The following is a 15,661-nucleotide window of genomic DNA, read 5'->3' on the forward strand; positions in this document are numbered from 1 at the left end:
GCGACCTTGTGCTTGCCTCACCTTTGTGCATCTGGCTGACTTTTGTGGGATCTGTAGTTGAACATGGGTCCTTAGGCTTTGCAGGCAAGTGCCTTAACCTCTAAGCTATCTCTCCAGCATATAGCATAGTTTTGTAAAGTATTCATCTATCTATCTATCTATCTATCTATCTATCTATCTATCTATCTATCTGACTATCTATGTATGTTTTGGTTTGTCAAAGTAGGGTCTCACTCTAGCCCAGGCTGACCTGGAATTCACTATGTAGTCTCAGGCTATCCTCAGATGAATAGCAATCCTCCTGCCTCTGCTTCCCAAGTGCTGGGATTAAAGGAGTGTGCCACCATGATTGGCTTAAAATAATAGTTATTATATGAATACTGAACTTAAAGGCAATATGAATATGTAATGGGAAAGAATGGGGAGATGAAAGTAGATTAGAAAAAAAAAAGCTGTCTTTATCTTACATGATATGAGTTAATTGAAATGTTTTAAACCAAAACATTCTAAGACACAATTCATTTAAATATCTAGGAAAAGGCAGCCTTCCAGCTGGGTGTGTGCACACACCTGTCATCCCAGCACTGGTAGGCTAAGGCGGGAGGATCACAAGTTGCAGGTTAGCCTATCTCCAGCAAACTTGGAGGTTAGCTTATCTGAAACAAACTTAGAGGTTAGCCTATCTGAAACAAACTTAGAGGTTAGCCTATCTGAAATAAACTTAGAGGTTATCCTGTTTCAAATAAGCTTAGAGGTTAGCCTGTTCCAAACAAAGTAAACATCACACTGAAAAGTATCCTAACCAGTTTTGTTTTTTTTTTTTAAATTAACCTTAGCGGTTAAGCGCTTGCCTGTGAAGCCTAAGGACCTCGGTTCGAGGCTTGGTTCCCCAGGTCCCACGTTAGCCAGATGCACAAGGGGGTGCATGCATCTAGAGTTCGTTTGCAGAGGCTGGAAGCCCTGGTGCGCCCATTCTCTCTCTCTCCCTCTATCTGTCTTTCTCTCTGTGTCTGTCGCTCTCAAATAAATAAATTAAAAAAAAATAACCTAGGGGCTGGGGAAATGGCTTAGTGACTATGAGTGCTTGCCAGCCAAACAAACACAAGGACCTAAATTCCACCCCTAGCAACCATGTATAAAGCAAGATCGGGTCACACATGCCTGTAATCCCAGTCACGATGGGGGCAGAAACAGGAGAGTGGCTGGGGCTCTTTGGTCAACCAGCCTGACTGAAATATGGCAGCTACAGGCTCAGCGAGAGACTGTCTCGAGTAAATGGAGCAGAAGAACGCCAGAGGAGGGCGCCCAGTGTTCTCCTCCCCATAGGGTGTGTGCATCTGTGCACACACATGCATACGGTATGCAAACACACAACAACAACAACAAAAAAAAGGCAAAGAGAGGGCTGGGAAGACGGCCCAGCCATTACAGGTGATTTTTTACAAAGCCTGTTGGCGCAGGTACAATTTCCAAGATGCCCACATAAGCTGGATACAAAAAGCGGCTGGTGCAAGCTCTGACATTCATTTGCAATGGCAAGAGGCCCTGCTGATTTTCGGTTTTACCTATAAGATTTTTCTTATTTTAGGACATGCCTCCACAAGTCTCTTCTTTTCCTTTCCTTTTCTTCTTTCTTTTTTGAGGTAGGGTCTCACTCTAGCCCAGGCTGACTTGGAATTCACTATGCAGCTTCAGGGTGGCCTCAAAATCACAGTGATTCTCCTACCTCTGCCTCCCGACTGCTGGGATTAAAGGCATGTGCCATCATGCCCAGTTTACAATTATTTCCTTTCACGGTAGTATTTCACCCAGTGACATGTTTATCTGCTCTCTTTAACATTTTAGGCTTTTAAGTTGTTTCCAAATTTTACTTTTATAAAGACATGTGTGGGGGTTGGAGAATGGTCAGCAGCTAAGGTGCTTGCCTGAAAACCTGATGACCAGGGTTTGATTTCCCAGTGCCTGCATTAAACCGGATACACAGAGTGGAGCATGCATCTGGAGTTTGTTTGCAGCAGCTGGAGGCCCTAACATGCCCATTGACTCTCATCTCTCTCTGCTTGCAAATAAATAAAAAATAAAAACATCTTAAAATAAGAACATAGGCTGGGCTGGTGGGATGGCTTAGTGGTCAAAGGCGCTTGCTTGCAGAGTCTGAAAGCCCCAGGTTCAGTTCCCTAGTACCCATGTAAAGCCAGGTGCACAGAGTGGCACATGTGTCTGGAGTTTGTTTTCAGTGGCAAGAAGGCTTGGTATTCCTATTATCTGTCTGTCTGTCTCTCTCCTTGCAAATGAATAATAAAATATATTACAAAAGCACATGTGTATGACATTTTTTTTCCTGAAACATTTTCTTTGTTGTTGTTGTGTGTGGTTTCTGGAGTATGCGCATGTGTGTGCCCTGTGCACCTGCATGTAAAGGGCAGAGGAGCGTCTTCTATCATTCTTCCACTTTATCACCTTGAGTCTCTCGCTGAACCTGGAGGTGACTTTTGCAGTCAGACTGGCTGACCAGCAAGCCCAGAGTGTTTCCCATTTCTGCTCCCTCAGACCTGAGGTACAAGCATGGCTTTTTACATGGGCGCTGGGAATTGAACTCAGCTCCTCATGATCATGCAGCAAACATTCTTACACTCTGAGTTGTCCTCCCAGCTCCCTGAAACGTTTTTTTAATATTTTAAAAATATTTTTATTTATTAAGTTGAGAGAGAGAAAGAGAAAATGGGTATGCCAGGGCCCCCAGTCACTGCAAATGAACTCCAGATGCAAATGCCACCTTGTGCATCTGTCTCACTTGGGTCCTGGGGGACCCAAGCGCCTTACCCACTCAGCCATTTCTCTAGCCCTGAAACATTTTCTTAAGGATCTTCCTTTTAAGATAAACTTCTAGAAGACAGGTTATTCAGTAGATGAGTATAAACATGTCAGGTTGTCTAATTAACCAGAGCATTTTCACATTCATTGCTTAATGTCCAAGTGTGCTTCATACAACTCCAAGGCAGGTGAGAAATTGCCTAGTGGTTAAAGCACTTGCCTGTGAATCCTAAGGACCCAGGTTTGATTCCCCAGGACACACATAAGCCAGATGCACAAGGTGACACATGTATCTGGAGTTCGTTTGCAGTGGCTGGAGGCCCTTGTGCATTCATTCTTTCTATCTGCCTCTCTCTCTCTCTCTCAAATAAATAAGTAAATATTTAAAAATATACATAGTTAAGAAAAAGTTTGGGCAGAAGTCCCCTGTGAGAGGTGTATAATACTGCACCTAGGAGCCACATATTATTATAGGAAAATCCCAGTGCCAGGAGTGAGATACCTCCCAGGGAGTTGTTGGCCAGTGAGGCGCCAGAGGCCTCTCAAACAATACAAGCTATTGTCAATGATCTTGATTGCCTACCAGAATTAGATATTAAAACTATTGCTGGCCAGGTGTGGTGGCACACGCCTTTAATTCCAGCACGCAGGAGGCAGAGGTAGGAGGATTGCCATGAGTTTGAGGCCAGCCTGAGACTCTATAGTGAATTCCAGGTCGGCCTGGGCTAGAGTGAGACCCTATCTCTAAAAACAAAACAACAACAACAAAAACTATTGCTAGCAATGCCATATGCTTTGGTTGCAAGACAAAGAGAAATCAAGTTGGAACTTATCTGGAAGCCTTTTCCCTGATGGCTGGCTGGAAAGTGCATCTTGCTGGGGCAGGAGGTGAGGGGAGAAAGTACTTCAGTACTCTTTTGAAAATTATATTTACATATTTATTTGAGAGAGAGATAGGGAGACAGAGGGAGGGACGGAGGGAGAAGATGGGCATGCCAAAACTTCCAGACATCACAAACAAAGTCCAGACACATGCTACCTTGTGTATCTGACTTATATAGGCACAGGAAAATCAAACCTGGGTCTTTAGGCTTTGTGGACAAGCACCTTAACCGCTAAGCCATCTCTCCAGCCTGACTTCAGTACTCTTAACTAGCAGCGAGCTCTGGGAGCTACACAGCTGGACAACCAGGCAAGATACGCCCACTGGTGCAATGGTGGCATGACAGTTATGGGGGTAACCAACTGCTCTGTGCTTAGGTTTGAGGCCTGCACCACAGAAGGGTGCTCATGCCTGATACTGAAAACCTAGTCAAAAGCCTATGAGTGGGGATGTCATAAGTTTTAAGGGGGAAGCTACTACTGTTGTTTGTCCAAAATGGATATATTTCCATCAAATTGCCCTTTAATCTAAGTGATTTGACTATTGAGTGCTTAGTGCTAAATGAGACATCTGTACCACCTCACCCCCACATGGCTGAGAGCATTGCAGAAGAGAAGGCAGAAAGAGTATAAGAGCCAGAGGATGAGGAGGACGGCTGTGGAATGTTGTCTTCCAGACATGGCTTTATGATCTGACAGAGGCGGTTGTCATCTGCACAATATTGGGCCTGTCAACATTCTATCTTGGATTATAGAGAAGGGCAGAAAAAAAGAGACATCAAAATAGAAAGGGGGAACTAGGCATGGTGGCACATGCTTTTAATCCTAGTACGTGGGAGGGAGGCAGAGATAGGAGGTTCGCTGTGAGTTTGAGGCCATCCTGAGACTACATAGTGAATTCCAGGTCAGCCTGAGCTAAAGTGAGACCCTACCTTGAAAAAACAAATAGAAGGGGGCTGGAGAGATTGCTTAGTGGTTAAGGCGCTTGTCTGTGAAGCCTAAGGACACATGTTCAACTCTCCAGGTCCCATGTAAGCCAGATGCACAAAGGTGAGGCAAGTGCAAGGTTGCACATGCCCACTAGGTGGCGCAAGTGTCTAGCGTTCAGTTGCAGTAGCTGAAGCTGTGGTGCTCCAATTCTCTCTCTAAAAGAAAGAAAAAAAAAATAGGAGGACTTACTAGTTGGAAAGGAAAAGGCGCTTGGTGGAAGGAGGGAGGGGAGACAAAAGAAAACAGTGGGGAGGAAGTTTGATCAAAATATATTATATACATGTACAGAAATTATCAATTAAAAAAGTTTAGAAAAAGAACATGAGAAACAACCTGGATTGTGTTAAATTAGGGTAACAGACAGTAGCCATGGCAATGTGCAGAAAGGCAGTGAAGAAAGCTGGGTTAGAAGTTTAAGGTGAAATGTAAGCCAAAGAGTAAAGGGCTACGGTTTGGAGTGAGGGTCAAGGTATGTTTGGTTAACTGGTTAATCTACTTGATACCAGTTCATTTTCTGAAGACAACTAAATGACAGTTGTGTTTTCTCTTTTCTATTTTTTTTTTTTTTCAACTGAACACTTAAAAAGTACCTGCAAATGAGTGTGTTTCCAGTGCGGAAGAAAGTGAGTCTTGTGTCGCCCAACCCAAGCCATGTGCTTTGGGAAGAGAATCCGCATTTTATGGCAAGGTACAAAGTAAAAGCCTTCCACCATTGGAGAGACCCAAGGCTTCAGTGGCACCTACAGCTAATGGTGTTACACCCAGGCATGAATTGTCCTTGGTGCAGGATGGAGCCGCTGGAAAGGATGCCCCAGAGCAGACGGGACCCACAGAGAAGACTGGGCCTACGGACTTGCCAGAGGAGTCTGAGCTACCTCAACCAGGAGACAAAGATGATACCCCAGAAATAGAGGAAACGAAGAGAGACCTGGAAGCAGCGACAGAGGTTCAGCCTTTGAAAGGAAGTGCTGAGACTGAGGCCCTGGGGACGGAGCAGAGCGGCTCGCTTGCAGCAGGGGAGAGTGTGGAGAACCAGCCAAACGCCGGAATGCTAAAACCCCCGGGAAGAGCCGAGCGCAGTGTGCCCGTGCAGTCAGCTGGAGGTCTACCAGCCGGAGAAGCAATGGAAGGTGACCAGCATCCCCCGATGCCAGAAGCAGTTCCTGAAGAGAACAACTCTCCAGAAATATCCGAAGGATGTCAGTCCGTGGAAACGGTTGAACAACGGAGACTTCAAGAGACCTTGGGAGAGGATGGACAGTCCCAGCTTCTCGAAGCGATTCCCACCGGGGAAAAGCCTCCAGAAATTCTAGAAGAGAGTCAGTTGGTGGAGAACAGCGAAGAGCAAGAACTTCAAGAAACTCTGGGAAAAGATGAGCAGTCCCGACTTCAGGAAACGATTCCCAAAGAGGACGCGGTGCGGGAAATATCAGACAGAAGTCAACTTGTGCAAACACCAGTAATGAAAGAGTCCCTGCATGAAATTCCTGAAGCTCCTGGAGACATGGAGCAGGTGGAACCTGAAGAAATAGCTGGAAGCAGGGAGAATCCAGCAGGAGCTACGGAGACAGCAGCTAGTGTGGACATGACCAGAAACAGCCACGCTGATGAAGAGGAGCAACACATTGAAGGTAAAATCAGGCCAGCTGAGGTTCGGGGTGCTTAGATGTGCTCGGGGGCGGGGGGGGGGGCAGCTTTCGGGGCAGGGATGCTGACGTACAGTGGCTGATGTCTCTGTCAGGTGGTTTAAGTTCATTTGACCCAACCAAAAAAGCTTTCATACCTAGGAAACATGTGTCCCATGAAGGCTCAGTTCCACTTCCCAGCAAATATTTTCTGATGTATAAACTATGTGAGATTTTATATATATATGGAAAGAGAGAGAAAGTGGATGAATGGACACACAAGTGACTCTTGCAACTGTAAATGAACACTAGATACATATGCCACTCTGTGCATCTAGCTTTATGTGGGTGGTGGAAAATCGGATCCAGGTGAACCTAGGTTGGCAGGATTTGCAAGCAAGCTCTTCTAACCCCTAAGACATCTCCCCAGCTCCTGTGTCCATTTTTTTTTCAAGGTAGGGTTTTGCTCTAGCTCAGGCTGACCTAGAATTCACTATGTAGTCTTGGGGTGGTCTTGAACTCATGGTGATCCTCCTCCCTCTGCCTCATGAGTGCTGGGGTTAAAGGTGTGCACCACCACACTCATCTCTTTGTCCAATTTTTATTTTTATTTTTTTATTTTCTTAGTTTTTTGAGCTAGGGTCTCACTCTAGCTCAGGCTGACCTGGAATTCACTATATAGTCTCAGGGTGTCCTTGAACTCATGGTGATCCTCCTACCTCTGCCTCCCAAGTGCTGGGATTAAAGGTGTGCACCACCACATCCGGCTGTGTCTAATTTTTAAAAAATATTTTATTTATTACACACACACACACACACACACACACACACACACAGAGGCAGATGAAAAAAGAAAGAATGGGCGTGCCAGGCCCTCTAGCCACTGCAAATGAACTCCAGACGCTTGTGCCCCCTTTGGCATCTAGCTTATGTGGGTACTGGAGAATTGAACCTGGGTCCTTAGGTTTCACAGGGAAGCCCCTTAATCACTAAGCCATCTCTTTAACCCTCTGTGTCCAATTTTTAACCTAGAGTCTAATGAAGATTAAGTAGAATCAAACACTGAAGCAGTTTTCCCAAGTTCATGCTTCATGGCCAAGGATCCAAAGTGGAGGTGAATTCATAGTGAAGGAGTTGCTCTTCCCATGGAACAATAGACAAGGAATAGAGCTTAGACTGTATTTTCATCTTGGCTAATCTTGTCCTTAGAAAACTACCCTCTACTCTTGTTCTCATCTAGTCTTTTGTTCCCCTTTCTGTGCTTGGGCTTAAACATTGTGCCTTGCACCTGTGAGGCAGAATCTTTTCCAACTTAGCTATACACCCAACCTAACAGCGTTTTTCAAGTTCTGAACTATATGCTGGGTGCTGGGGATGCAGAATGAATGAGATTGTCTCTGTTCTCAAGGGGCTTAAGACGGGGGGGGGTGGTGGCTGCAAAATGTAAACTGATGGCTACAGCCTATTGAGGCAAATGCTTTAATAAAAGGGTGTAAAAAGTGCTGTGTGGTCAAATGAAAGCCTTTATTTTTAGACCAGGGTTGGCAAAGTCAACAGCTTTGGGGATTTAGGACTCTGAAAATGAGTGAAATGGGAGGCATCTGAAATTCTATGGAGGAGGCCAGAGGAGCTTGGCAGAGCATAGCCCTATTAAAAAGATATCAGTTACCACATTAAAGATTCAATTTGAAAAAAAAGATATCAGTGATAACCAAACTAAGTTTTAGGGAAACAAATTTGTGTGTACAATATCTAGCACGCTGTTCATATTTAATGAATGTTTTCCTCAAATGCCATAATAGCCAAACATGACAGTTTTTTTGGTCACCCTTAGACTACCTTTACTCTTAGCTACAAATGTCATTTTCTAAACACTTCCATCTCATGGGTGATTTTACATTGAGATTCTAAGTGGATACCAAGCCTCAGGGATGCTAAATGATATCATGTTGACCATTCAGAGTCTATGAGGGATTGGGGAAAATGTTATCCACCTAAGAAAACTACTGTGTGGCACACAAAGAGAGAGCACATCCTCCTGTGTGTGCAGCCACAGAGCAGGAGCTCTTCCTCCATTGTGTGCGCACCCACAGAGCAGGAGCTCGTCCTCCAGTGTGTGTGCACCCTCAGAACAAGAGATTGTCCTCCAGTGTGCGCACCCACAGAGCAGGAGCTCGTCCTCCAGTGTGTGCGCACCCTCAGAACAAGAGATTGTCCTCCAGTGTGTGCACCCACAGAGCAGGAGCTCGTCCTCCAGTGTGTGTGCACCCTCAGAACAAGAGATTGTCCTCCAGTGTGTGCACCCACAGAGCAGGAGCTCGTCCTCCAGTGTGTGTGCACCCACAGAGCAGGACCCCTCCCCCATCAAGTGATGCACTTTGTCACCAGGGCTGAGCATCTGTTAATATTTCTCTTGGTTATTTTTCTAGGTGAGACAGGGGAAAAGGTGGAAGCAGAGATGGAGAATGAGAAAGCAAGTGAAGGGGCTGAAACAAAAGAACAAGAAACTGGAGAGGTTATGGATCTTTCAGCAGATGGCCATGGTGACCAAAGCACGAATGGACACAGCGTGTTACAATAGAGGGCATGGGAAAATGGGGATGATGTGGTGAGGGGTGTGATCTTTCTGCAGCTGTGTGTTTTATAGGAGTGTGGTACAGACTGACTGTAGGAACCATGCTACAGTCAGTTTCATTATTGCATAAAACTGTTAAACTGAAAACTGTTTTCTTAGGTACTTAGGATAATTATATACTTAAAGTGACAATAAATAAAGCCAATAAAAACTACATAATCATTTTAGAATGTAAAGGTGATTTTCTTTATTGTGGTAATAGGGCAGAAAATAAGACCCTAAAAAGAAAATATTAGGCGGGGTGTGGTGGCACATGCCTTTAATCCCAGAGGTAGGAGGAATGCTGTAAGTTCAAGACCATCCTGAGACTACCTAGTGAATTCCAGGCCAGCCTGGGCTAGAGGAAGACCCTATCTCAAAAAAAAAAAAAAAAAAATTGGGTGGGGGGGGGCTGGAGAAATGGCTTAGTGGTTAAGGTACTTCCTGTAAAGCCAAAGGACCTAGGTTCGAATCCCAGGACCCACGTAAGCCAAATGAACAAGGTGGCACATGTATCTGGAGTTTGTTTGCAGTGGCTGGAGCCCCTGGCACATCCATTCTCTCTGTATCTGCCCCTCTCTCTCCCTCAAATAAATAAATAAAACATTTTAAAAAGAAAATATTGCCAGGCATGGCAGTGCACACCTTTAATCCAAGCCCTCAGGAGGCACAGGTAGGAGGATCACCGTGAGTTCAAGGCCACCCTAAGATGACATAGTGAATTCCAGGTCAGCCTGCACTAGAGCGAGAGCCTACCTTGTAAAAATAAAAACAAACAAACAAAAAAACTTTAAAATGCAGGTGGCTAGAGAAAGTAATTAACAAACTTTAAGAACTTCATGGTAATAAAATCACACAATTACAATCATGGAATAAAAATGAGTATCACCCAAAATTGCAGGACAAACTATACCTAAAAATTAAAGTGGACGGAAACCTTAGAGAGTCGGTCTGCTTATCTGTCGACTCCCACGGGTCGCTATGTATCATGGCATATTCCCTGACGGTGAGAAGGTTCTTGCAGGAACGTGTGCTCTGGCTCTGCTGCCACGCCTGACTCTTCACATTTTCTATGTGCCATTTTGAATCAGCTGATGATTTTATGTGAGGTGTGTCAATATTTTCTTCTTTCTTTCTTCCTTCCTTCTTTTCTCCATCCTTCCTTTCTCTCTCTCTCTCTCTCTTTCTTCCTTCTTCCTTCCCTTTCTTTATTATTTTTTTTAACTAACATCAGAAGATTTTTAAGTACTTTCAATGTATTTCAGAGGCAATAGCAGCAAGGCTTAGGTCCTAGCTTTATTGTTTGTGTGTGGTCTTCATGAACGCCGTTCTTCAGGAGACTGTAGACTAATATTAGGTTATAGAGGCGAAAAGGAGCTAAGAAGTCAAGATTTTTTTTTTGAGAGGTAGGGTCTCAGTCTATCCCACCCAGGCAGATCTGGAACTTACTCTGTAGTCCCAGGCTGGCCTCAAACTCACATTGACCCTCTTATCTCTACTTCCTCAGTGCTGGGATTAAAAGTGTACCTCCACACCTGACCAAGGGTTTTTGCAAAGAATTTTTATTTATTTATTTGTGAGACAGAATGGGTATGCCAGAGTGTCTTGCCACTGTGAGCAAACTCCAGATGCATGCACCACTTTGTGCATCTTGTTTCCTGTGGGTCCTGGGGAGAGAAACCTGGACTAGCAGTCTTTGCAAGCAAGCACCTTTAAGTGCTGAGTCATCTCTCAAGCCTAGAAGTCAAGATTTTTAAAAAAAAGCATTAATATTTTATTAGTATTAAAATGCCAGAAAGCATTTTTTTCCCCCAGAATTCTTCCAAAAGTTGGCAGAGTATTTTGGTAGATGACTGTATGTAACAATATGAGAGTGAGTTTGCCCCTAGTTAAGTGTCTTGTGTTTATGAATATCAGGGTAGACTTATGGAAACATTTAGTATACTGTTTGTATACATACCTGTTTTTTTGTGATGACTGCTGAAGTCACTTTACTAAACTCTTATCTCAGTGTCTACATTAAAATGACTAAGGTGATCTGGGATTAATTTTAAGAATACAGGGTACAGGGAGGAATAGATTATCACTGTTCCGATTTTTTGTTTGTCTGTTTTGTTTTTTGAGGTAGGGTCTCTCTCTAGCCCAGGCTGACCTAGAATTCACTGTGTAGTCTTAGGGTGGACCTGAACTCACAGCGATCTTCCTACCTTTGCTTCCCAAGTGCCAGGATTAAAGGTGATTAACACATGCCTGGCTACTGTTCTGATTTTAATATTAGCTTATGCCTCTGACTTTTAAGTGTTCAGGTAGACAAGAGGAATTCCTGGAGTGGATGACACCATCCATCCTGCAGAGTAAAGAGGCTGGACTGTGATTTCATTGAGAGCTGCTCTATCTTTTCTTTGTTTGTTTGTTTGTCAAGGTAGGGTCTCACTCTAGCACAGGCTGATGTGGAATTCACTATGAGTCTCAGGGTTGCCTCGAACTCACATCGATCCTCCTAGTTCTGCCTCCCATCCCTGGCTGCTTTATACATCTTTGAATCCAGGCCTTTAGCTCCTTTAATGGAACATCATAGATTCTCTAAATGTTTGTTGAATCAATAAATTAATAATACCAAGGCTTCCCATTTACACATAATTCATTAGAAAATAATTACTTTAAAATATGAATTGGGGGCACTGGATGGTGTTGAAGTCAGATTTGCACTGCTGGTAGAAATCACCCAACCATGAGCAGCTTTTGGGAAAAGAGGTTTATTTTGGCTTATAGGCTCGAGGGGAAGCTCCACAATGGCAGGGAAAACGATGGCATGAACAGAGGGTAGACATCACCCCCTGGCCCACATAAGGTGGACAACAGGAACAGGAGAGTGTGCCAAACACTGGCAAGGGGGAGCTGGCTATCACATCCACTGCCTCCAGGAGGTGTTAATTCCCAAATCTTTATCAGCTGGGAACCTAGCATTCAGAACACCTAAATCAAATTCAGGACACCTGAATCAAACTGCCACAGATGACGCTGCAGTTAAAGTGCTTTCTTGCAAAGCCTGACGGCCTGGGTTTAATTCCTCAGTCCCAAGGTAAGGCCAGATGCACAAAGTGGTGCGGGTAGTCACTAGAGGCCCTGGCATGCCCATTCCCCCACCCCCGTCTTCCTTTCTGCTCACAAACAAATAAAATATAAAATAAAATATAAATTTGGCTGGGCGTGGTGGTGCACACCTTTAATCCCAGCACTTGGGAGGCAGAGGTAGGAGGAGTGCTGTGAGTTTGAAGCCACCCTGAGACTACATAGTGAATTCCAGGTCAGCCTGGGCTAGCGTGAGACCCTACCTTGAAAAACACACACACACAAAATATGAATTTGAAGGCTGCAGAGATGGCTTGGCAGTTAAAGGAGCTTGCTCATAAAGTCTGTCAGCCTATGTTCAATTACCCAGTATCCATGTAAAGCTAGATGCATAACATGATGTATGTGTCTGGAGTTCATTTGCAGTGACAAGAGGTTCTCTCTCATGCAAATAAAAAGTATTTTTCATAATTTATTTCAGTAGTTATGGACATACTTAGTATGTAAACAATACGTGTTGGTACCATCCTTTCCCTCATCCCTGCCCTTTTTCCAAAGGGCCCATCCTTGTTGGGGATGCAGGTCATCCCTAATAAAAATACTTTTTATTTTATTTATTTATTTATTTATTTTTTCACAATTTTTATTAACATTTTCCATGATTATAAAAGTATCCCATGGAGGGCTGGAGAGATGGCTTAGCGGTTAAGCGCTTGCCTGTGAAGCCTAAGGACCCCAGTTCAAGGCTCGGTTCCCCAGGTCCCACGTTAGCCAGATGCACAAGGGGGCGCACGCGTCTGGAGTTTGTTTGCAGAGGCTGGAAGCCCTGGCGCGCCCATTCTATCTCTCTCCCTCTATCTGTCTTTCTCCCTGTGTCTGTCGCTCTCAAATAAATAAATAAAAAATGAACAAAAAAAATTAAAAAAAAAAAAAGTATCCCATGGCAATACCCTCCCCACCCCACACTTTCCCCTTTGAAATTCCATTCTCCATCTTTTTTTTTTTTTTTTTTTTTTTTTGAGGTAGAGGTTTCACTCTAGCTCAAGCTGACTTGGAATTATGTAGTCTCAGGGTGGCCTCGAACTCAAGGCGATCCTCCTACCTCTGCCTCCCGAGTGCTGGGATGAAAGGCTTGCACCACCATGCCTGGCATGAAACTAATTTTTAAAAACCCAAGAATTTGGGCTGAAGAGATGGCTCAGCAGTTAAGTGCACTTCCTGCACAAGCATGAAGGCTTGAGAGGGCCTGAGAAACTGATCCCCAGTACCAACAAAAGCAGCTGAGTGTGGCCATACACATCTGTAACCCCGGTCTACAGAGCAGAGGCTGGAGAACTGCAGGGACTGTGAGAAAATGGCAAGCTAAAGACTCCTTCTCATGAACATGTGGAAAATCAAGAGAGTGGGATACCCTCTGGCCACTGCAGGCATATGCCACACACAAACCACCACCACTGCCACATTACACACATATGTGCACAAAAAATATGAATTTGTGTGATACTACCCCAATTCTATCTAGGAAAAAGGGAAACAGGAAAGTCCATTTTCATGTCAAGACTGCTCATTGGCCATACAGTAGTGGCACATCTGTTATGGGGGAAACCAACTGCCCTCTAATTTGACTGGAGGCCCACTCCATGGGAGGGAATACATCCCTGCTACTGAAAACTTACAACAGGGGTAGTCATGAGCCCTAGGGGTGTGTAACATCTGCTGCTGTCTGGCTAAATGTATATACTATGCTCATCAAACTGCCCAGTAAGCACTTCCCTTAATGTTCATGTCCATATATTAATGCTACTCTCACTCTTTTGGTTTGAGAACTTTCTCTTTTCAGATGGCAGTGACCTTGGGATGACTCAGAAGGCATTACAGTGCTGAGAAGTGACAGAGGAGTACTCAGCACTGCAGTATCTCTATCACACCTTCCAAGGCTCAGGGTCTATTGCAGAAGAGGTGGCAGAAAGAATGAGCCAAAGGAAGGGTAGAACTCCTTACAACATGCTCCTCCAGACACAAAATGGCCTGGATATCCATGACCTCACAGTGCCTGACACTACCTATACAAGACCATCATAATAGGAGGAAAAGATGATGACATCAAAATAAAAGAGAGACTGATTGAGAGGGGGTGGGAATATGATGGAGAATGGAGTTTCAAAGGGGAAAGTGGGGGAAGGGATGGAATTATCATGGGATATTGTTTACAATCATGGAAGTTGTTAATTATATAAAATAAAAAGTAGGGCTGGAGAGATGGCTTAGCAGTTAAGTACTTGCCTGTGAAGCCTAAGGACCCCAGTTTGAGGCTCAATTCCCCAGGTCCCACGTTAGCCAGATGCACAAGGGGGCACACGCGTCTGGAGTTTGTTTGCAGTGGCTGGAGGCCCTGGCACACCTATTCTCTCTTTCTCTGCTTTTTTCACTGTCTGTCACTTTCACATAAATAAATAAAAATAAATAATATATATTTTTTCTCTCTCTCTCCATATATATATATATACATATATATATATGGCAACAAAAACAATAAAAACACACACACAAAATAATGTCAGGACAGATAAGTATGTGAAGTGATAGATACATTATTATACATTATTTAGCTTAATATAATCACTCCAGAATGTATACCTATGCATCAATCATGTTGTACTTCACAGTTATTTGTCATTTAAAAATAGAACTTGAGAAACGAAAATGTAAGGGCTTAGTATAAAATATGAATAATTCCCTCAATAAGCAGAATTGTTCTATGTATCAAGCATTCAAATAGGAGGATTAATTAACAGGCACAAAGGTCGATTTTCTGTTGAGGGTTTTTAAAAAAATTTTTTTTTAAAGATTCTTTTTTTTTTTAATGTTTTATTTATTTATTTGAGAGTGACAGACACAGAGAGAAAGACAGATAGAGGGAGAGAGAGAGAATGGGCGCGCCAGGGCTTCCAGCCTCTGCAAACGAACTCCAGACGCGTGCACCCCCTTGTGCATCTGGCTAACGTGGGACCTGGGGAACCGAGCCTCGAACCGGGGTCCTTAGGCTTCACAGGCAAGTGCTTAACCACTCCGCCATCTCTCCAGCCCTTTTTTAAAATTTTTTATTGACAACTTTCATAATTGTAAACAATATCCTATGGCAATTCCCTCCCTCCCCCCACTTTCCCCTTTGAAACTCCACTCTCCATCATATCCCCTCCCCCTCTCAGTCTCTTTTATTTTCATGTCATGATCTATTCTTCCTATTATGATGGTCTTGTGTAGGTAGTGTCAGGCACTGTGAGGTCATGGATATCCAGGCCATTTTGTGTCTGGAGGAGAACGTTGTAAGGAGTCCTGCCCTTCCTGTGGCTCTCACATTCTTTCCACCACCTCTTCCTCAATGGACCCTGAGCCTTGGAAGGTGTGATAGAGATTTCAGTGCTAAGCACTCCTCTGTCAGTTTTTGCAAGTTTGCGAGGAGGAACCCAATGTGAATGGAGAATCCCCTCACTTGGCTTTTCCTGTGGCTCAGGCTGAGCATTAGGGCTGTGGCTTTGCAGACCTCGTTCCATCGCTGCTGGAGCTGCTTCTGCCTGCTTCTGTGAGCTCTAGACACTTTGAATCTCTCCTACTTCTTTGCTGAAGCTGATAAATTCTTACACACTTCACTCACTTTTTAGTA

General features: G+C 44.0%; 1 protein-coding gene across 1 annotated transcript in view; it reads left to right on the forward strand.

Moving 5' to 3' along the window:
• Erich5 (glutamate rich 5) overlaps positions 1–8,917 on the forward strand; it is a 33,698-nt gene extending 24,781 nt beyond the window's left edge. Inside the window, exons 2-3 of the mRNA XM_045144616.1 lie at positions 5,274–6,317; positions 8,741–8,917. Of these exons, the coding sequence (XP_045000551.1) occupies positions 5,274–6,317; positions 8,741–8,892 (1,196 nt within the window). The 3' untranslated portion in view covers positions 8,893–8,917. The remainder of the gene's footprint in view (positions 1–5,273; positions 6,318–8,740) is intronic.
• Positions 8,918–15,661: the final 6,744 nt, after the last annotated feature.

The sequence above is a fragment of the Jaculus jaculus genome, chromosome 2 (assembly GCF_020740685.1).
Source record: "Jaculus jaculus isolate mJacJac1 chromosome 2, mJacJac1.mat.Y.cur, whole genome shotgun sequence".
NCBI lineage: Eukaryota > Metazoa > Chordata > Mammalia > Rodentia > Dipodidae > Jaculus > Jaculus jaculus.